Raw genomic sequence first — 22,453 nt, forward strand, 5'->3', positions numbered from 1 at the left:
CCAGCAAGAACGGCCTGTGAAATTCACCTCCCAAAACATTCAAGCTTTGTAGACAAGCTATACTGGGCTGGAAAAAAGGTCATTTATGGGGATTTTGTGTTTCTGTGAACTCTGCGTAGGCTGGAGCTTCAGAGTGGTACAAGGCAGACATCCCTTCTGGCTCTGCCCTGCTTTTCAGTTATTAGCCTGTGGTGTGGAACCCGAAGAGACTACACAACCCAAGACTGCCACAGAGAGTTACACGGCTTTTTCTGTGTTCTGGTGCCTCCTAGCAACTAATTTACATCACAATATATTTGAATTTGTATTGTATGTATGACAATCTTATTAACATCCTATTCTCTTGTGTGCTACAATACCTTTCCTATACATGCTGGAGGAAATATTGCTCATTTGGATTTTTGAAGAGAAAGACATTTTAAGGACACTGAAAGAGGTAGATTAATTATCTATGCCCCTTATTCATGTCCTTATTAACAGCCTTGACCCATGGGAAAACCCCAGCTTATGATTTATGAATGCACATAGCATCATTCTTATTTATGAGAAGAAAATACTATGACCAATTCATAAACAGCAAAGAGTTCAACTTGCCGGATGTCACTGATCAAAGGATTAATTATATTTTGAGTTTTGTCTGAAATACACTTACTCCATGCATATCCAATATCTCATTAATCAAGGCCAGACATTACCATTCAGGCCTTGAAAATGGGCAACAGAACTCTGAGGGAGAGTAAAGAGGACTGAACTTCTCATCTTCAAAGTTCACCTGACAGTTGCAGCTGAAAGAAACCTTGATGTTTAATGCTCCTAAATATACAGATCAAGATATAGCCCTGGCTAAAGCTCATTTGAGCTACTGAAAAGCTGCAAAGCATTAATTTGGCGAAAGCAAACAGTCACAAAAATTCAAGTTAAAGAAAACCCTTTCCAAGATCTCCTGAAAAACTGAGCTAAATTCAGCAGAACAAGTATCTCAAAAATAAGTAACTACCTAGAAAGCTCAGGACTTCTAGGTCAGACACAACAGATTCCTGATTCATGTAACTCCCAACTCAGATCTAGAAACGTTATCAATAACCACAACCTCAAAGAGTAGTTTTACCTCAGTTCGTGCATCAGCATCACAACCAAAGGCAGCCACAGCAAACGCAGCTTTGCTCTGCACTTGGCTGTTGGTTGAGCGCAGTGGGCCTGCTAGAGCACGCATGATACCATGGCTCTGGATACTGACGCGGGATGGCTCTTGCAGGGACAGATTTGTTAGCACTGCAATGGCATTGGCAACGGCTCCATCTCTCTGGGCATTCAAGGTGTTCATTAATGGCTCAATTCCTTCAGCCTCAGCAACAACACTAGCAAAATGAAGGAGGGGAAAAATATTTATTATTTTAGGACCATTTTTTCTTCTTAGTGTGCTTTTTTTACCAACTAAACTAGTATTGCAATTCAACATTTACATATATACATATGTATGTATCTGTACATATATATATATGTGTGTGTGTGATTTATATATGACTCACAGTGAGAATTCAAGAGGAACAACCTAAGCAGACAAACCAAGACACAAACTTCTGGATTCTTTAACTTACAAGGACATGGATTCTTTCTGAGTGAAATGAACAAGTCAATTAAATCCTGCATCTTTTCAAAGGTGCAGAATTTCTGTATCTTTAGTTCCAGGCAAATGCTTCTGTAGCCTCTTACCACCTTTCCCCATAAACATTCTAGCATGATTTCTAGTGAGGATTATAGTGAACAGAAAATCACATTTTTCTTTGTTCTGCCTCTGTAAATGTCTGTGATCAGATACCTCGGTGGTATAAATATAAGCACCAAGTTTCTGCCATTCTTACAGTGAAAGTGTACATGTTCACAAGCGAACATAGTGCAGTTCAGTACAATGCAGGAATTACTGAGCTGGACTTACACAAGCTGAGCTAGCAGGGTAACAGCACACTCATCAGAACAGAGCTTAGGGCTGGCTATGACTATGAGTCCAGATCAACTAGTCTATCAACAGCAGATCCAGTTTACTTATTTCCTCTGTTCCCAGATGATATTACATCCACGGCTAAAGGGTGCTGCCCCTCAGCAGTGCTGGGACAAATGCTGGTGTGGTCAAGTCCTCAGCTAGACTTTAAATAACCTATTTCCAAATAACGTTGCGGAAGATGGCTGGGATTTTTTTTTTCTAAGGATAATTTCATAGATTTAGGTTAGAGAACAGTCAGAGGAAAAAAAACACTGAAGAAGCATTATTAATGAAGTAGGAACTTTGGGAAGGAGACAGCAGAAGGTGCAAGGAGCTGCACTATTAGAGCATATATAATTTTACTTTAAGCTCATCTGTTTGTTAAACAAAAGTTGGTAATATTGTTAGCAATGCACAGATGGCAAGTTGAATTTTCATTGCAACTGCTTTATATACCCTCTATTAGTATGTTGTCTACATCAAAACCATAAAAAACTCTTCAACAAAAGAGTTTACACTTTTTATAAGTTTTGCTAAATTTCTGTGAACACAGTAAAAAAGAGATCTGTATGTGAAAATCTTTTCATGTAACAGTGCCTTACCAAAATCTAGTATTTTGATAACTTTCACAGTTACAAAATAAACCAAGCTTAGAAGTATCACATATAAAAGAAAACATTATATAACCAACGACTATTGGCACTGATAACAAACAAAAACCTCATGAGGAATGCTGCCAGTCACACTTTTATGCAAACAGGACAGAAAGTAGAATACATGCCAACCTGTTCCACATAATCCCATTACATGGGCAACATGATGTAGGTCTTACTGCGAACTCATCTTAGTGCAAGTATGTCCACATTGTCAGAGAGGGGGATACAGATGCTCCTGAGCACACTTGGAATGAATCAGCAGAGCCTAATGGGGTTTGTTACTCTCATCTCTGCCTCAGGTGCAAGGCAGTAGCAGCTCACAAGTAGTGTTGGAGCACGGATCTAACAAAATCTGGCAGGCAGGCAGTAGTTACCTGTTCGGAAAACCAGGGAAAATGCAGCAATCCAGGGACTGAAGGTGAGTGGAATTAGCTTGGGTGCAACATTAAGATACAGGGTCAGTTTGGTGTTGCCTAATTAATCCTCCTGGAGCACCAGTAGCTTTAATACAAGCACTTCAGTCTCTATTCAGAAGTGAATCTTACATTTTCAGATGTCCCACACTGCAGACATGTCTTCCTTCAAGTAGCTGGATTTCCCTTTGTGTGTCCTCCTTCCCTGTTCCTACTTGACCAGATGACAAAGAGCTGAAAATGTTTTATTTGATGGGCGGCTTTCTTTCTCGTGGTTGTTTTGGGTTTTTTACTGAGGTAAGTATGTACTTCTTTGGTTAATACTGTCTTAGCTTGCCCATGAAAATTTTATCCAAATTTTCAGCTTCAGGGCTATTGTAGCTCTATCCAGGCTGCTGTATATGAAGAAATTCTGGACATGTTGATTGCACATGTAAGAATGAGCTATACACCACATGTATCACTGGTTTGCTGGAAAACATCACATTCCCAGCATATGTAACAATGCCAGGATGGACCTGCTGGCACAGCTTGGGTGAGATTCACCATACGCACACACACACACACGGCCATACACAGTAAGGTGTGCTCATGAGCTATCAGATTTACTGCATTATGCAGTGCATACACAGACACTTTAACCAGGAAGAAAAAAAAAAAAACAAAAATAAAACCAAGCAGTTTCTCCTTTACAACAGATACACAGAAACTCCAGGATTTATGGGACAGAGTCACTACTCATAAAATGCATCACTGCATCTGACAGGTGTAGTATATCCAATATTTCTGCAGTAAGTAGAGGACCTACTATTCCTATACTACACCCAAGAATACACATATTCTCCCACAGGAGCTCCTAGTAAACATGTAGTCCCTGACAGAGTGGCTACAGAATGATACATAGCACTGACGTAACCAATCACATTATAAGCAGATTTACTGTAATTTCGATAAAACCAGCAAGTACACAAGCACTTAACAAAAGAGCAAGGTGACGGCTCCTTGTGTGTTCAGAGCTGACCTCAGCAAGGTACAGAGCACAGCCAATTTTCTCAAGTGCCACTCAACTTCAAAAAGGTTGAGAACCACTGATTTAGAAGATCATGCATATTTATTTCCATCCTGCATTCTACTTCTGTGCAGACTCATTTTGAATCACAATTTCATGCATATAGTTTAATCAAGTAGTACAACTGAGCACAAGGCAAAAAGAATTTGTTCAAAGTGACAATGGCAGGTAACAAGAGTTGAAGGTAATCAGTGCTTTCGATAATAAGTTTTTAAGATGGCATGAACATCTGAGGCCAGTGCTGTGTCCTGGTAACAGAGATGCACACAGAAGAAGGAAGAATGGGGAATTCATAGTTCAACTCACTCCTACCCCACAGGCCTCTGGAGAACACAGAAATAGTACTGTCACCCTGGGCCACAGAACCTGACCTCAGAAGGGAGCTGAGAGAATGAACACGTTTAAGTTTAAGGTGCTGAAATACCACACCACTAAGTATGGAGGTCCTTGTTCCCCTCTATCTTGGGCAGAGACATGCAAAGCGTAATCTTTTTGTCATAAGGCAACAAAAGTCAGAGAATGCTTTCACCAGCTCTGTCTCTGACTAATGTAGATTAGCACTAGACTCTCCCTGCCTCCAGAACACTCTCCTTCAGACACATCCTACTGAGACTGTGGAATTTATCAGTGCTTCCACTACAGAACTATATCCTCAAGGAAGAAGTGAGCCTTGGTTTATCTGAAAAAAAAAAAATACACTTTTTGATCTGGAAAAGGAGTAAATTAAATAAATCCGCAAGTTTTTTCCTCCATGTTGTGTATATATTCAAAATACATACTTTCCTAAAGAAGGAGAAAAAAGGTTAGGGAAAAGGAAAGAAGACAATGATGAGAAAAAAAAAAAAAAAGATGTTGCATTTGCAACATCACCATTCTTTCCTCAAAAGCGGAAGCTGCCTATCTGAACTACAAATAGGAAGAAAAAACCACACAAGACAGATGTAGGAATTGAAGAGCTTAAATTAAAGTTAAAATAATTCACATGTTATGATTTATAAGCACATATTATGATCTTTAGAATGCCTACCCTAACAGGGTTAAGTATTTACCTTAATCAAGGTATACACAGTTCAGGTATCATAAAGACCTTAAGCATGCTCTTTAGTGAAACAGTAAAATTCTGATTACAATTGGATTCAAATGACTGTATTCAAGAAGAACTAAAATATTTTTTTTAACTGTCATTGGGAAGAGAAATATTAAAAGGTCAGATAATAAATATTTAATTAATTTATTTTAAATATACATTGTAACATTATTAAGACATTTTCTTGAAAATTCTCTAAAAGATAATTCAAGACTCAAAGAATAAATGCTGAGAGACTGAGAAAAACAAACATTTTCTTGACTACTTTTACTGCAAAAATAAATTAAGTTGTCAATAAAATCATTACCAAAAACTTCACAATACAAACTTTTGTTTAACAAACAATTTGGAGAAGTGTATGGATGTCACTGAAGTGAGTATTTTGTTGCTTTAGTTGTCTGGGGTGCAACAGGAAAGCTCACATATTGGAAGCGTGTTGTGAAAACAATCAGCAATAAAAATTTCATGAAAATTCTGTGGGTTTTTTTACTTTATTTTATTTTTAATAGTATAAGCACTCTGTGACAAGAACCACCTCTTTGTTGGCATCACAGGAGCATAAAAGCTCTGGTCTGTGACCAAGCCTTCTTGCCATAGCAAGAAAAAGAACAGATTATTTACTCAGAGCATCGGGAATTTTCCTCCTGAAGAGAAAGTCTAGCCTAAGGGAGAAAGCAACTAAGAGTGTTCAAAGAGCTGCCAGAAAACACTGAGACTGCCCCCCAAACCCCTAACCTAAACAACCTTCCAGGGAGGGGAGATAGAGGAGAAGAGCAGTGGTACAGCTTGACACCACTGTTTACTCAGGACTGTACTAAATTTACACTAGTGAGATCGACACTTCATAAAAATGGTAAAGTATGTTTGGTTTTGTTTCTTCTTTCATGACTGAACATAAACTGGTTTATATTCAATTATTTTTTTTTCACTTCTATGCTGATTACTCCCCCCCCCACTCCTGACTGAAGATTTAACACAATTTCTGCTCAGAAAAAATTCAAATTTTTCCTCCTCACTGGACTTCAGTTTTTTCAAATGTGTTTGCAACTGCATGTTTAATTTCTGTGCAAAATTACTGTGATTGTGTGTGAGGTGCTTAGCTAGCCATTTATGCCTGTGCATATCTCATTTTCATACATAATTGCATGTAAATTATGCATAAGAATTATGCATCTAATTACACATATTTTTTAAAATCAACTCTATGTTAAATCGCATGACTTCTTTTTCACACCAGGCATTTGTGATCCAGCTCTCTTATGCAATTTCTGGCTGAAAAAGAATATCATAACCAGAAGTTTGAAAAAGCCTCAAGAAATAGCTTCCTTTTTATTCCTTAAATGTATTAGTATTCTTCATTAGCCTGGTTATGCCATCAGAATAATCACATCCAATAAATGTCTTCTGCACTTACCAAAAATTTCACTTTGTGATTTAATTATTTTCAAAAGCAATTGACTGTTGTAAATAGTCACTCGTATTTTATTTAAAGACTAATATTACTTCCGTTTTCTTCACTATACAAGGGAAATTAATGTCAGTATGTTTATTCCGAGTAAGAGAATCTAGCACAAGAGACTGATCTACAATCTGGGGGCCCTTTGTGCTCCAATAAAAATATCGATGATATCAACAAACTGTATTAATTTTTCATTTCAGGAACTGAGCCCTCTATCCTATTTTCTAATGACAAGTATCTTGTTAAAACTGCAACAAAACCAAAACTCAATAAACCTCACAGTCTGGACGTAATAAAACCTTAAACTGTCTGGGTTAGCAGAGACTGTAATACCTGACTCTCATTTAGCAATTCACAGAGATCTTCTAATGTCTATCATGGAAGTCATCTGACAAAGTTACACAGATCTCAGTTCTAAAATTGTAGTATACCTAAATTAAAATATTACAGGAGTATTGGTAATGAACTATCTGTTCATGATACCTGAGATTTTCAATTATAATACTAACTGCAACCTTTGTAAAGAATTTCTGACATTTCCACTATTACGTGGAAGGCATGAAATTCAACAATAGATACCCTTTTTGCTCCTCAAAAATCCCACGTACCTTCAGCCAGGATAAGCTCATGAAAATGACACAATCCCCCTCTCTCTTTTTTCTGACCCAAGAAGTAGTGCATGCAAAAATCAGTAATTAGGCACAAATATTCAGAGTCTGGAATCCACACTGTTACAAAAGCCAAGTAAGAGGGAACATGCATGTGTTGCCAGAGCAGCCTTCATGGAGGTGTAAGGAAAGGAAAGAAAAAGCCAAATCAGGGTCCTCAGAATTCCTCTGAACACAGAGAGTGAGGAGACCATGGTTCTTCTTCATCTCTGGAAGCACCAGCTGAGGAAGGATAAAAAAGCTGTGCCAAGTCAGTCTCTACACACAGTACTTTGCACTGTGAATTTGAGCTTTCACTTCTGGATAACTCTTTTCTGGACAACTGTGAACATATTTTAGAAGGCAGCAGTCTCTTTTGCCTTGCTAAAAGTTTAAGCTCTTACAATGATTTAGAGTGCAGAAATTTATGCTTTTAGCTTTCTCTCTTTAAATTACATCTCTAAGAAAATACACATAGACCACTATGTTAAGATAAAATTACTAAGGTTGCATGTCAAAATGTTAAGGTTACTTGTGAAAGCTTATTTTTACCAGACAACAGTCCAAGTGGACAACATGCCAGTCAGTGCACAGGTTAAATTCACAGCAGGGCAGAATTAAGTTTGCAAGGTCAGTCATAACCCTGAAATTTCCCTAGAGACAACTTCAAATAAACAACTTCACACTATACTCAAGTAAGTTGAAACAAACATACATACACTTTAATAATTTAATTTAGAAATCTACTACAAAGAAAATGTTCATACAAAACCACCAATATATTTGTCTGAAATATTTACTCATATGTAAAATAAACCTTGCCACTTTTAATTCATAAAAAGCATAATTTACCTCTGTGGATATCACTGAATGACATTTCAAGGATACACACTCAAGAGTAATCATGGTACTTGTGCCATCATACAAAAGAAAGTTTTCTCTCCCAGGCTTAGGAGTCTCCATCTGGGAAGAAAAAGTTTTCACCTGATCCCACAGAAATATATCATGGGAAGTTACAGGTGACAACACACATGCTCTGAGTAAAATTCAGCCTTCCACAGCCAAGATAAACAGTGATCATACTGCAGGCTTTGAAAGTAGGGGTGTACAAACAGGCCAAAAGATTTTGCTATATCTACAAGGAGCAAAATTTCTATGTAGTTATCATTATCCCAGATCAGAAGTGTTCTGTCTGAAATTATTTCAGACCTACTTAGATTTCCATGCACTTTAGGATGTGGTGACATGAGATCTGTGTTAGATAGAGATAAATGCGCTTATTGGTCTTTGTCTTGAATATAATCTAAAGTTAAAAAAACAACAACAAAAAAAAAAAACCAAACCAGGAGAATGCATAACAATTTTTTTCTTTTTTTCTTTTTTTTTCTTTTTTTTGTGAAAGAAGACCTGTACTTGGAAGAAAACACAGTTAGAGTGTCTAAGCCTACAGAAGGAGTTTCCCATGCAGCCACACCTTCCCAATCTAAGTGAAAAATACAACAGCTGGCTGTATGAAAGATTTTTCACTGCCAGCAGGGCACAGACCCATGTCTGTGGGTTGTGTATCAGTCATCTGATGTGATGTTAAGGTCTTAGTGGGAACCCATTTCTGAGTGACATCCCATACAGGATTTAATTCAGGTTTACTGCCAAGGGAGAAATTTACCATAAAACATTTTGCAGTTTTCAATGGAAGTCAAGATGTAACTTGCAAGGAAAAGCTTATGAGCTTGCAGGTAATGGGCAGTGGCTTTGTAGTCTTTTTTTTTTCTTTTTATAAAGTACCTCACATAATATGGATATACAGTAAGAGAAAGGAAAAAGAGGAATCTGTTCGTGGCCTGAGATAACTGTATTTTACAGGATGCAGTAGATGTGGATGCTAATGTAAAAAGTAACAGCACAACCCACAAAACTCAAAAAAATCCCTTTACCTTGAAGCGCATTAGCTCAAAAAAATAATTCTGTCACTAGGGGTCAGTATTAAAACACATTACATCTGCACAATACTGCCAGCAGCATTCTATTGTTGATAGCCTCCTTCAGAAAAACAAACTTAGGTCATAAAGAACTATTAAACCATAAAAAGGACACAACCTATAGTGGATTATCACCTATTTATGCTATTAAATGTAGCTCTTGTTCTAGAAATTTGTGTTCCTGTTGTGTTCATAAATTAACACACATATTCATGCAAATGTATTATCTTATGTAATATTGACACTTCAATAGTTATGTGACTTAGGTTCCATCTACAGTCTTGAAAGAGAAAAGCTACTACTAAGTTTTCTATTTTCTAATAGGGAAGATTACTACCTAGTGATATTACTACCTAATGGTAGTAATCACTACTTCCTAATAATAACTATATTTGGAATGTAAGATAAAATGGATGTTCTTCAAATTTATTCCTTGACAGCCATACTCATAAATAATAAAAAGATCTGTTGTGTACTGAAAATCTCAGCTGAAAAAGGTGAGACGATCTCACTACAGGTGAAACAGATTGAGGATGTATTTTGAGTCATTAGATCAGTGCATGAATTTCAGTTTGGAATAACAGATATAATAGATATAATATCCAAAGTCAAGGGAACGACCCACTTTCTCCTCACCGGGCGCTGTTCATAACCAACAAGTTCCCAACCTCTCCTCCTATCCCAAACTACTCTCAAATCTTGACAACCTTGATACATTTCAGAAAACATACATTCAGATGCTGCACTAATTAATGCCTGCAACTGCCTATATGGATATAACCTTTGGGAATTTAAATAGGTTCTCTGATTCCTGTGAAGGATTTAAGAATTAGAAAGCTAAATAACATAAAGCTTGATGACTTTGTAAATTTTGGGATGATACTTTGCTGCCTTGAATCCAGATACAATACAGAAATTTGTCACATGACAGTCACTATAAACCCCAGGAGAAATATTCTGTCATAAGTCTGTCACGTACCACAACTTCCTGCAGCCCTTGGTACAGATAAAGAAAAAACATCCTTTTCCTTCTTCCCCCAGCCCAAATTCTAACTGAATGCTATAAATTTTGCACTTAAAATAAACAATTTAGGATAAATATTATTGAGGCTGCTAATTAGTTTTCATGTCCAGTACAAAGTTCTAAATTCCAGAGCATATGTTTTTCTTTAGTGGCAAATCCATTAGGTGCTCAGAATTCAGACACTGCCAGATTTATGAAGGCAGCTATTAGAAATGGCATTTGTGCTACGACAATACTGAAGAAAAGAGCTAGTCAAATTAATATCTGACTAACTGGTACACTTGAGACTTTATTTCTATGTGCTACTTCTAATATTGTATTTATGTTTAACATGATTATCTTATCCTAAATACATGAAAAGCAAAAATAATTGACTATACTTTCAATGAGAAAAAATAGGCAGAGGCTGAGGTAAGCCGTTTGTTCCAGGATTAGATGTGTGGCACAGAATCACTTATTTTCCTGCCCAACAGATGACGCTGCTGTTTCTTTGTTCACGTGTAATTGTTCCATTTGTGCACCACATCCATTACTGAAGTGACTGCACCCACACTGCCCGATGCCTGGACACAGCAAAACCAGAAAGCTTCAGAGATTCTTTAAATGGCATTCTTCTGTCCAAATAACTCTATACAGTTTTCAATAAAGCAACTTACTGCTCTGGATTTAAAAGATGCAATGGAGAAGATGGATGCAAATACCTAGCTAAACATAATTCTCTTTTTTTCCCGACCAGCAGACCACAGAAACAAATTCTGACATATATATCAAGGATGACCTCAGAGCAATGCACACTTAACATATAACGTAACATGTTAGAATAAGCACATGGCATTTTAAACTGCAATGCACTTTGCAATTTTATTTTTACTTAGCCTAATTATTAATCAGTTTACAAGGATTTATCATCAATATTGAGCAGCATTAAAACTCTGTCCTTATGGTAAAATTCTTATAAAAGCATATTCTGGGGGTGTCAGTCTGCAAACTAATGAGGCATTTGACCACTGTATTTTTTTTCTATGTGCTACTGAAGTATGACACAACATCAGCTCTGCAGCAAAAATTTAAATGCTTAAATATTTTAGAAGTTATTTATATTAATTGCTATGTGTTCTGGTAGAGATCCTATTGAAAATCCATTTTTTCCAGTAAACCTGGAAACTCAAACCACTAGTAGGGGACTCATGTCCTCTTCTGCTCTAGATTTTTGGTTAAACTACTATGGGAAGCACAGTAATTCATTAATTTATTTGGTTTTGCCACATCATGGTTGCTTGAGGACTTGTGTGAAATGACAAGCTGGTCTCTGTCCCGTTCATCATGAACAGGTGCTCTAATTACCAAACCTCCACCATATTTGACACCTTTATTAGCTGTCTCAGTTGAGAAACAAACCATTGATTTGGTAGGGGTACAGAACTAGCTTTTCATTGCTGTGGGGAAGCACCTAAAGGTCAAGGTTAATTTATATTAGTGGGGGGTAGTACTGCCCGTTGCCTATGCTGTTCTTGTGCTATTAATCAATGGAAGACTTTATGGGCTACCTATGGCGGGAGTTTTAATTACACACAATTTGTCTTACATCTTATTTTTTTCCATATTATATGGCAGCACTTTTTGATATTCCTAACAAGAGCAACAAATCTCCAGCAAAAATAGCAACATCTTGTACTCACTTTATAGCCTCAAATATACACTGTACCAAATAAAAGGGCAAGGTACACATCCTTCAATCAACATAACATAGAAAAATGCTCATTAATTGAAATACAGCAGAATGTATGCATATGAATTCAATAAGGTTAAATATTTGACTGGCCAGTAAAAAGTGAAAGCACTTAGGGCAAATAGTCTTCCCCATCACTGGACCCATTTTGTTCTTGCCCATAAGGTCCACCTGCTGCTACTAGCTTCATGATTTTATATTCTTGGAGGGTTTATAACAAGAATCTAATACATAACTGATAAAAGGGCACTAGTCTCACCAGTTTCATTTAAGAACAGAATGTTGTCAACATAATCAGACAGCAAAGTCACATTATTATAAAAGTGTATCAGCATCTTCATTATTTATACACTTATTTTCACTGGTCTACAGGACATACAAATGAAACATTCTAGAATGAAATATGATTATGGTAACTCAGTCCGGAATGAATTTTCTCCAAATTATTTTTTTTTTCCTATTATGTGAATGTAAAATAAATATGGGCCTGATAGTCAGTCAGTGAGCTGGAACTGTACCGATTTGTATCAGCTAAGGGTTCAACACTATATATTAATTTTTAGATCCTAGTCACACTCAGACCCTTTTATGACTTATTAATGGTTTTGATTTAGAAATGAAGCTTTGAAGTAATTATATAGTCACATGGAATTCATCCAATATACATATTTAATGTAAATTATTGCTTCCTGATTTTCACAGAAGACCTCTGATTAGATTATCTGGTGCTTCCATATTGTACTTGAAGCTGGATTGTGAGGAGACAGAAGTATATGTAAGCCACCTTTACAATTTCCTGACTCTGCCCAGCAAGAAACAAGTACGGACTTCATTATAATGCAGAGGAACAGAGACAGCTATTTCCCTGCCTGAGGTCTCAGAGAATTGTTCCAGCAGTTGAGCTAAACAATGTCCTGACTATCTCCTTAGCAAAAGAAATGGAATGAGTTGGCATAAGCTTCTATACCAACTCAAAACTCTCCAGAGATCCCCTTTTCACAATGTGAAACCTCAAAGGGCTGCACTACGAAAACCAGCTGTAGTGGAGCTGAAAGTTTGACCTCTGGACTCCAGCACTGTGCTTGTTTTATGTGTGTGTGACTCCCACTGACACCAACTGAAGAGTCCAGCACATGAGGAGAGCAGAATATCAGACAAAAAAAAAAGTACTATGTGAATCTGAGAACAGAGTATTATTCTCTTGTGTCAAATTATGGCTCCATCTGGTAACATTAAGTGAATACTAGTGACTATTAGAGCTGAATCAATAAACTGAAACAAATAGTTTATTTTGTGAGTTATTTTACTTTTTCATGTCAAAGGATGCCTGTGAATTGATTACAACTTCTTTAAGTATGTATATTCCAGGAAACTTTCAAGGATTTTTTTTTTTTGGTTTGTAAGTTTTGTGTGATTGCTCATACACATCACACTGCTCTGTTGCTTTTCCCTAACAGGACTTTTAATAGAGTTGGCATAAAAAACCGCTGCAGCTGACATTAGAATTTAGTTGATACAATTGTTTTCAAACATATAGTGAGCTAACCATTGTTACCTTTGTTAGTAATTTTGGATACTAAAGTTACACTTCTTTTCTTTCAGAGAATGCACTATAAGCATTCCCTATTACTTGGGAAACAATAAAACAAAAGGAAGAGCAAAACAATGCCAACATTCAGAAGATCTATCTCCCTCAAAGAATGGATTTAGATCAGTCAAAAAGGTTGTATGAACCATCAAGTTTTAAAACATTTCGATGATTTTGGACTTAAAAAAATAAACCAACATCAAATGCTTTAGATTAAAAGGCATATTTTGCTCATATGTTCTCTTCAAAACATGATTTATATCTCTGCTTTCATTACATCTGCTTCATACCTTTCCTTGATGAAGCAAACATTAGTAGAGACAGCACAACTCTTGTAACACTGAGGAGAACCAAGCTATTCTAGGTGACTCGTAAGTACCAAAAAGTGCCTTATAGTCAAATTCACACAGACCTGCCTTGTAGGATAAGGACAAGATGAGGCATTCTTTAAAAACAAAAATATTACCACTTCAGATTAGTGTTTTAAATAATAATTTAATTATTGCAGACTCACCTTGCATTTCTAGGACTGGCTGTTGTCAAATTACTTAATGCTGTCACTGCAGCTTCTTTTACCTCTTCATTATTACTGCTTAGCAACTGTACTAGCTGGGGAATCCCTTTGAAAGAAATAATTGTATATATGAGCCTTTAAATAAACCATGGCAGTCTGCAAAATTATAATATTGTCCTTATAAACAGAAAAAACACAAATTCACATTTCATCCTTTCCCACCTTACCCTGGAGTCCAAGGACACTTTTACTGTCTATATTCCCACACATGGCAGAAATAGCTTGGGAAGCAGCAACTTTAACTTCATCATTGTTAGTTTCCAAAAGGTTTAGGAGAAATTTCTCAACCTCTTCCCAACGTAAGATTTTTCGGATTTCAGCTTTAAATGAGAAACAACAATAGCATTAATCTGCATTTGTTTTCCAAATCAGTGAAAGGACATGAATTTGATTTCATTTAGTTGTTGGAAATATTTTGGTAACAGAGGAACCAGCCATCAAGAAATGTGCACAAAGGACCGGAGCCAAATCCCATTATAGAACATCCTGAGTCGGAAGGGACCAACAAGGATCATCCAAGTCCAACTCCTGGATTAGGCTTCATTGAGCTCTGAATTAAGCCCAAATAATGACTATTAAACACAGTATAAACATACATAGGCTGACAGAATGCAAAGTTTGTTCTCTGCAAGACTTTAAAACTGCAGAATGCATAAAGGCTTGATGGAAACAGCTTTTCCAATGCAACACATCATGCTTACTCAGGATCGTGCTGAACTTCAGTTTACGCTAATGAAGTTCAAATGCATAAAATTTAAGAAGATACCAGTAAATGTACAATTAACTTGGTGAAATACCACTCAATGTATTAAAATAGCCCAAAAAAGGCAAGGAGCATTACAAAGAAAAGTTTTAAATTCTGCACAGCTTGTAGTTCTTCATTAATGTTGACTTTGCAGAGAATTTGAATTTTGTAGTTTAGCCTGCTGACACAGAGTTCACTGCTGACCTCCACTGCACTGAGCGGCAGCAGCTGCGGAAGGACAGAGATGCTCCTTCCTCTACACAAGTAACAACACACAGCACCTATGAAGTATCTACAGACAGCTGTATGTAGATACTAACAAACTGATAAACTCCCTCATCCCAAAACTGATGAGATCAGCAACGTAGGTGATTCTTAGAAACACTCCTGAAAGAAACTTTTTCATGAAGAAAGGCACAGGACAGCATAGAAGCTCCACAATGATGAGAGTCAATAAGCATTTAACCATATGCATAATTTAAACCAGACTAATTACATGCTGGAAGTTATATCTACAGAGTAGAATTTTTGAATGTATTAAAGAATTTCAGGAATTGTGAAGTCAGTGGAACTTCAAAATATTTAGAAATTTTACCAGTGCTTTGCTACTGTTCTGAGGGATCACTCCCTGGTTTGGATTGTTGTCCTCCAAATAAAAAAGTTTTAAAAGGAAAAAAATATATAGTAAGCATTCTTTTAGATAAATCTGTATCTGTAGTGAATAAAAGTAAACAAATACAAGTCCATAAAGTCACTGAGAAGCAAGTTTGATCAAAAATGTAACTGCAGAGCAGAAATGACTCAAAGCACGTAGATGAGAGAGGTGCAGTCACTTTCCCCTCTTCAGCTCAGCTTTAAACTTTTTTAGAATCCTCAGATACACAAATGAAATCACAAAACAAAGATGCAACAAATAAAACAGAGAGGATTTTAAGTGTCAGAAGAACTTTGGCCATAAACTTTATACATATCAGCCACCTCTCAGAGAAGGCCTTAATTGGGATAAGAGACTTTTTTGACAGGTTATCAAGTATGTTGCTGGCCTGTTCCTCACCAGAGTAGTCCATAATCTCAAATAGTGATCTCTAAAGGTTCTTTATGTCTCAATAATTTTGGTTTTTATACAGCAAGTTACTTAGGTATTTACAGATTTTCTTTAAAATTATTCTTGATTTTAAAGGCAGCTATGATGATGGGTAAGCATTTATTTTAAAGAAAATTTATGCCTATATGAAATAATAATATAATTCATTTGAATGAGTGAAAATAATAATTTAAAATATTTTAAACAGAAAAATAATTTTATAATGAAGGAGAATCAAGCACACACAACTAAAAGAGTTTGGAGTATCAACTGTTCTGTCCAGTTTTTCATGCATTGACCCCATGGTGGGACAACCTTTATTTTTCAATATATTTTCCTATTTCCCCTTCTTACCCCAAAATCATGATCTGAGTTCTGTCGATTACTATTCAGGTCACTGTGACCACCTTATGGAATTATTTATACCAATTTCAAATGAAAAAAAGTTAACGTTATATAGTATCATGACTTCTCACTGATCTTGAGCTGAGCTAATGCAGACAAACAAGGATCCGTATTGTGAAATGCATATGTTAATCAGGCTACAGAGCATGTTCAGTGTGCTTCCCTTTGAGCATGAGATGCATTGAGATACACAGAAAGAACTGGGAGAGCTTCAAACCAGAAGTTTGGCACAGGGAGCATCATCATCACTTTCTCCATACACACTCCACAGCATTTTGTTGTTGCTGGCATGTCTGGCATTGTCAGGGGAAAATCAGGCCCTCCTTAATCAAAAGTCCAGATAATCCACTCACAGACATTCAATAATTTATAGCATTAGATTATATTTAGTGTTCTGAAATGACTGCATTAATTGGTGGGCAAGGCAGGAATCACAGTATAATTCACCACTATAATTCTGAGCATACAAAACAAAATCATCAATAAATTAATATATTAAATTCAAAATTATGTTACAGAACAAAAAAAATTTCAGGGGCAAAGGCATAATGATTATGTACAGAAATATGATCCATTTTAATGTACTTAAACAGAGCAGCATCCTAAAGATGCTATTTAAAGTTGAATATCAAGTTTATACCATGTAATTTATTCTGATACTGAGAATAAATCTTAAGGGATAAATATATCTTATAACAACAACACCAAGTTACAGGAGTCCCTTTCCAAAGGGTTGAAAGGGACATAAAACAAAACTGCTTGCTATGATCACATCTATCAGGGAAAAAAACCAATCCAAAACTAAATTCCATCTGTCAACAATAATAATTTCAAAACCAGATACTGCTGTATACTCAGCTGCCAGGATTAAAAAACCAGCTAGATACATGTTCTGTCATAGCAGAAGTAGGTTTTTCATTCCAATGAAAAGCAGTATTTTTTTTCCCAAGTATACAGGAAATGTTGGTAAATTGCAACCATGATTATCAAACCTGAAGAATGTGGGTATGGCTATTGCAAATTTAATGAAAAAGTCACCACAGAACTAAGACCTGTGTTGTATTATACTGGATTCACATCAAGGCAAGTACTAGTATAGTATACATTAGTGTTGCATTTTGGATAGGCTATTTAGTATGCTTACAACCAGAATCCAATCAAACAAACAAAACCTGAAAATATTTCTGTTTTCTTTTTCCACTTGGGCTACTTCTTAAAATGGCCTTTTCTTTCCACTCCAAGGCTGACTTTAGACCAGAAGCTCTTTGTATCTGAAAAATTGAGTGCTTTTGGGGGCCACATTGAGCAGCAAGTTTACTGGACTGTGTTTTCCACTGCACCAGGACAAGAAGTTTCCTTTTGTCTAACTGGGTGCCACCAAAATTCTACAGCTTGAAAACAAGTATTTTAAATATTCTTTTGATGTATTTTCCCAGCTTGCTGCATCCATACTAACTGTCATAGGTTGAAGAAGAGAGCAAACCTTTATAATGAAACCTCACTGACTCCATTTGTAAAGAAGCATGACAAGAAGATGCATCTTCACTGACGGTAACATCCCATGATATAAGATCATAGGCAGTACTGTAATATATTATGTGTGGTTCTTGCAACCGTGCTTTAAAAATGTGCTCAGACATGTTTCTACTAACAGCTGCTAAAATATTAGGCCACAAAAACTGAAAAAAAAGTGTGAAAGAGGAAAAGAAGGCTATGCTTATTTGAAAATAAATATGATAAAGGAGTAAGATGCAGTAGAAAGCAGTAGGAGCAAATATAAATCTGCTTAGCATACAACTTACAAGCCTGTCACAGGACTATAAAAATGATACTGACAGTCCTAAGTAGCATAATAAAATAACAACTCAGGAAAATACACAAAGAAAATACTGACATAAGAAAGTCCCTTCCTATCTTTGATACCTGAACATTAATGAAAACAATTTTCAGTGACTTGCCAAGCTTCCAACAGATAATGACAAAAGCACAGAAAAACCCATGGAATACTAGGACACTCTTTCTGTGTATCATCTTCAATCCAAATAATTACAAATATTCAGGATATCAAACTAAGCAAGGTGAGAAAAGAATTGGAAAGATAGCATGGAGAGAGATGAAAGGAGGTCTGAAATATGGCAGCAAGGAGAGATTATTTTATCCATGTATTAAATTAAATGACATATTTTTAAAATACACATAAATTAAAGCCATGATTCAACCACAAGGTACCAGAAACATGAATGAAATATTTAAATTCTACTGTCATAAAAATCCCTTGACAGAAGTAAAATCTTCTCTAGTCAGAAGTATGGTATTAGTTACATTGCATTTTGTTACACAACACTACTTCGCACATGTTGCAACTCAGTAGCCAACGTACAGAAGGAATTTCAAATGTAGTTTGATTAAAAGAGCATCCTTGTGGGCATAAATGATGAGCATGTTCTGCCTAATTCGGAATTCCTTGGTGAATTAAAGAAAAGTATATAAAAAAGAACTATAGGATGAATAATTATGAAAAGATTACAATGAAACTATTTAACTCCCCTGGGAATATTAATCTGCAAGCCATCTGAAAGGTTTCCTTTCATGCCTCTGTTAAAGGAATTTGTATTTGAAATTGCCTGACATTTAGGTGAGCAGTTGAATGCAAAAGGAAGTCAGCTTGCCATGAAGCCTTAACAGATAGGAGCGAGAAACAGCGCCAGCAAAGGTGGCTTAAGATGGCAGTCAGCTGGCATCACCAAACAAAAGACAAGGACCATATTTTCAGAACTCTATTTTCCTTTGAGGACAGCATTTTACAAGAATATATTACATTTAAAAATAAATTGAGGCAAAACCTTAACATTTATATATATATATATATATATATATATATATATATATATATATATATAAAATCTCCTAGCATCCAATTGCTGCTCTGATCGGCAAGACTCATCACTGTAATTAATTCTTTCTAATGTTTACCTCAGTACAAGTACTACCCTCAACCAGAGAAGATGGCTTCATTCTGGATAAAAATTTACTTCATAAACAATTTCATGTCCATGGATTATTGAAAAGTCACATACCATCAAAAGCTGCCTTGGTAATTGCCTTTGCTGCATTCTTCTGAATACCAGGAACAGTAGAGATTTCTAAAAATGAAAGTAGTTTTTTAATGCCTCCTGTCAGCTGAATCAGTTGCAGAGTATGCACATCTTCGAGGCAATTTCCCAACACAGCAAGAGCTTCGATATGTAGATCACTGAGTTCCTAATTAAAAAAAAAAACCAAAACCAAACAACCTTGAAATCAGGATTAAAATATCTTTGGCATTTAAGTTTGTGGGATAATGGTTGTAACTTTCTTTTGGACAGTTTATTCGTACTGCAAAGTACATACTTACAAATTCATATTTTCATGTAATTTATTTGATGATGCCTTAGGATGCAACACAAAGTATCAAAAATAGTAAAATCCCCCGAAGTTTCTCATTTACATCCAAGTGGGTTAGACAGGTACTCAGAACGGGCCTGTGATCTTAAAGCTTCAAAAACTTCACTAATTTCTCTATGCACTATATTTCCCATTGTGACACCTGAACTCAAGAAGTACAAAACTGAGTCTCATAATAACATAAACAATGGTAGAAAATTGTGTTGAAAGCCACTATATAAGGTAAATTCAACTAAAAAATTGAATAATAAACACTTTGGGAAATGTCTTTGCTTCTTTTCTTAGTAAGGTAGATATTCTAGCTTACCCTATTTCTATCATAGTTCACTCCAAGTAAGTAACTCTTTCTTCTTATGTCACTCTTCCATAAAATAAGTAATATTTCTCATTAGTCATACAAACATCAGCATCAAGAACAAAAAAACTTTTAAGGCAAGTAAACCGTACATTGTTTTCCAGTATATTCAGAAGGAAATCTAATCCCTTATTTTCTCCCAGTATTATCCTGGTTTCTCTGTCTTTGCTAATTACTTCTAAGGTTTGAAGGGCTAACAACTGAATGACCGGGTATTCAGATTCCAGTAGTCCCAGCAAGGGGGGAATTACATTCAGTTCACGAACTGCAGCACGGTTTTGAAAATCCTGCAGCAAAATATTCCAACAAAGAATGTTAGTGATAGAGAATATAACAGTGCATCAATTCCTCACTTTACAGAAAGAACACCAAAAATCTGATTTCAGACATTAAAAATGAGTCAATACTCCAAAGCTTCGTTCGGCAGATTGCTTTCTTTTAAGCCAAGAACCAAACTGAATATAATCAAGCCCCACAAACCTTAAATTCTATGAGTTTTTGCATGACTGAAGTACACACTACAAAATCTAGTCCTGTATAAAGAAGCCTGTTCACTCTTGACTTTGCCATGTTTGTCTCAACATAAGAGTTTCTTTGAGAAAGTTTTGTAGATTTAGTTTCACCATTTTTATTTACCTCAGTGGGAGGAAAACACTTTTTGAACTCTGCTGTGGTTGCCTGGTTATATCTTCTTTTGTTTTAGTAATTATAAAATGACAATTTAAAATTTCAAGTTTAAACAGTGGATGTGCAGCTTAATAAAAAGACAGTAGTTGATTATATTAAAAACCAAAATAAATAAAAAAATTACAATTTGCTTTTAAATAGCTTATTGCACATGTGCAGCATGCAATTATCCTTATCAATATAAGCAAGCACCAGGTGCAGTTATCCAGATATACCCTGCAACAAAGACAGCGAGATAGTAAAAAAGGAGAAAGAGTAAAATGTGATTCTGAATAGACATGCTCTGATGCCCCAAAAGAGATAGAGTTATAAACTGAATTCATTACTGAATTGATTCACTTAAGCCATGGGAGAGAACTGCCATACAAATGCACCATTCTTTTGCTAAGCAGCATATGGATGACATTAGTGCTGAGTGTGAAAGTAGCCAATAGCAAATCTATTCCCCCCAGTATGGAAAGTAGCTGTTGACAGCCTTCACCTATCATTAAAAAGATGTTCAAAATTGTGCTATGGACTTGCCGGTCAAAACAAGACACAATGCAATTGGTAGTTATTTAATTTACAGGATTATTCCAACCTTTTAGATAGACAGATTACAACTCTCATTACTAAGATTAATATTTTTCAACTAAGAAGGCAAATTATTATTTAGTTTTAAAAACCTGAAGCTCATCTTGATTTTACTTTTACTGCAGTACAGCACAGACAACTGCATTAAGTTCAACAGAATTACAGTAAAACCAGATATATTCATAACTAATTTAACATTCAAAGACTCAGGTGCAAGGACTTAATGTTTCAAATGCATTGATGAACACTGGGGAGTAAAGGAAACAAATCTTTTAAAATTATTAACCCCACACAGAATGTCAGGGGTGCAAATGCTTATCTGCCTCTGTAGTTTAAGACAACAAACAAGAGCAAACTTTACCTGTACCAAAAGGTAGAGACATTCAACTGAATTCTTCTTAACATCAGGATCAGGGCTACCTAGGAGTCTGATAAGTGGCTCTAACCCACCTTGCTCAAATATTTTTACTTTAGTAGTATATTCAACAGCCATATGTGCTAGACAAAGAGTAGCAAACTCATGGACAACTACGTCTTCTGTGGGGGAAAAAAAGAAACATTTTGATCAAGTTTTATTCAGCACAGAGTATGTTCACTAATCCAGTGGTTTAAAACATTATTTGAAGTCAATAAATAATAGCTGTTAACCATACCCAATGTGTCCACAAACATCTTGTTCCATCTTTACAACATAAAACTCTACTCAGTGAGCTACAGAGCTATATAAAAGTATTTACCTATTTAACAGGTAGTAGGAAAAATTGTAAGTTACAGGGAAGATTTTATTAAATTGTCTCATAAAATGGCAATAATAAAGTATTTCTGACTGTACTTTTGCGCAAGGAGAAAATACTGTAAGGTACCTTCTGGCGCTAGCTGTGATATAAGTGAATTTGTGACATCCAGTTCCCTCAGTAACTTCTTGACATCATCTACAATGAAGTAAATACAAAT

General features: G+C 35.9%; 1 protein-coding gene across 1 annotated transcript in view; it reads right to left on the reverse strand.

The window, feature by feature from the left end:
* The window catches only part of ARMC3 (armadillo repeat containing 3), a gene marked incomplete at both ends in the record, with an annotated part of 52,499 nt that overhangs the window by 18,344 nt on the left and 11,702 nt on the right, over positions 1-22,453 (reverse strand). The window contains 7 exons of the mRNA XM_082281933.1: positions 1,109-1,358; positions 14,147-14,252; positions 14,374-14,526; positions 19,518-19,701; positions 20,332-20,526; positions 21,861-22,036; positions 22,363-22,431. Of these exons, the coding sequence (XP_082138059.1) occupies positions 1,109-1,358; positions 14,147-14,252; positions 14,374-14,526; positions 19,518-19,701; positions 20,332-20,526; positions 21,861-22,036; positions 22,363-22,431 (1,133 nt within the window). The remainder of the gene's footprint in view (positions 1-1,108; positions 1,359-14,146; positions 14,253-14,373; positions 14,527-19,517; positions 19,702-20,331; positions 20,527-21,860; positions 22,037-22,362; positions 22,432-22,453) is intronic.

Source organism: Coloeus monedula (genome assembly GCF_965178545.1).
Source record: "Coloeus monedula genome assembly, chromosome: 1".
NCBI lineage: Eukaryota > Metazoa > Chordata > Aves > Passeriformes > Corvidae > Coloeus > Coloeus monedula.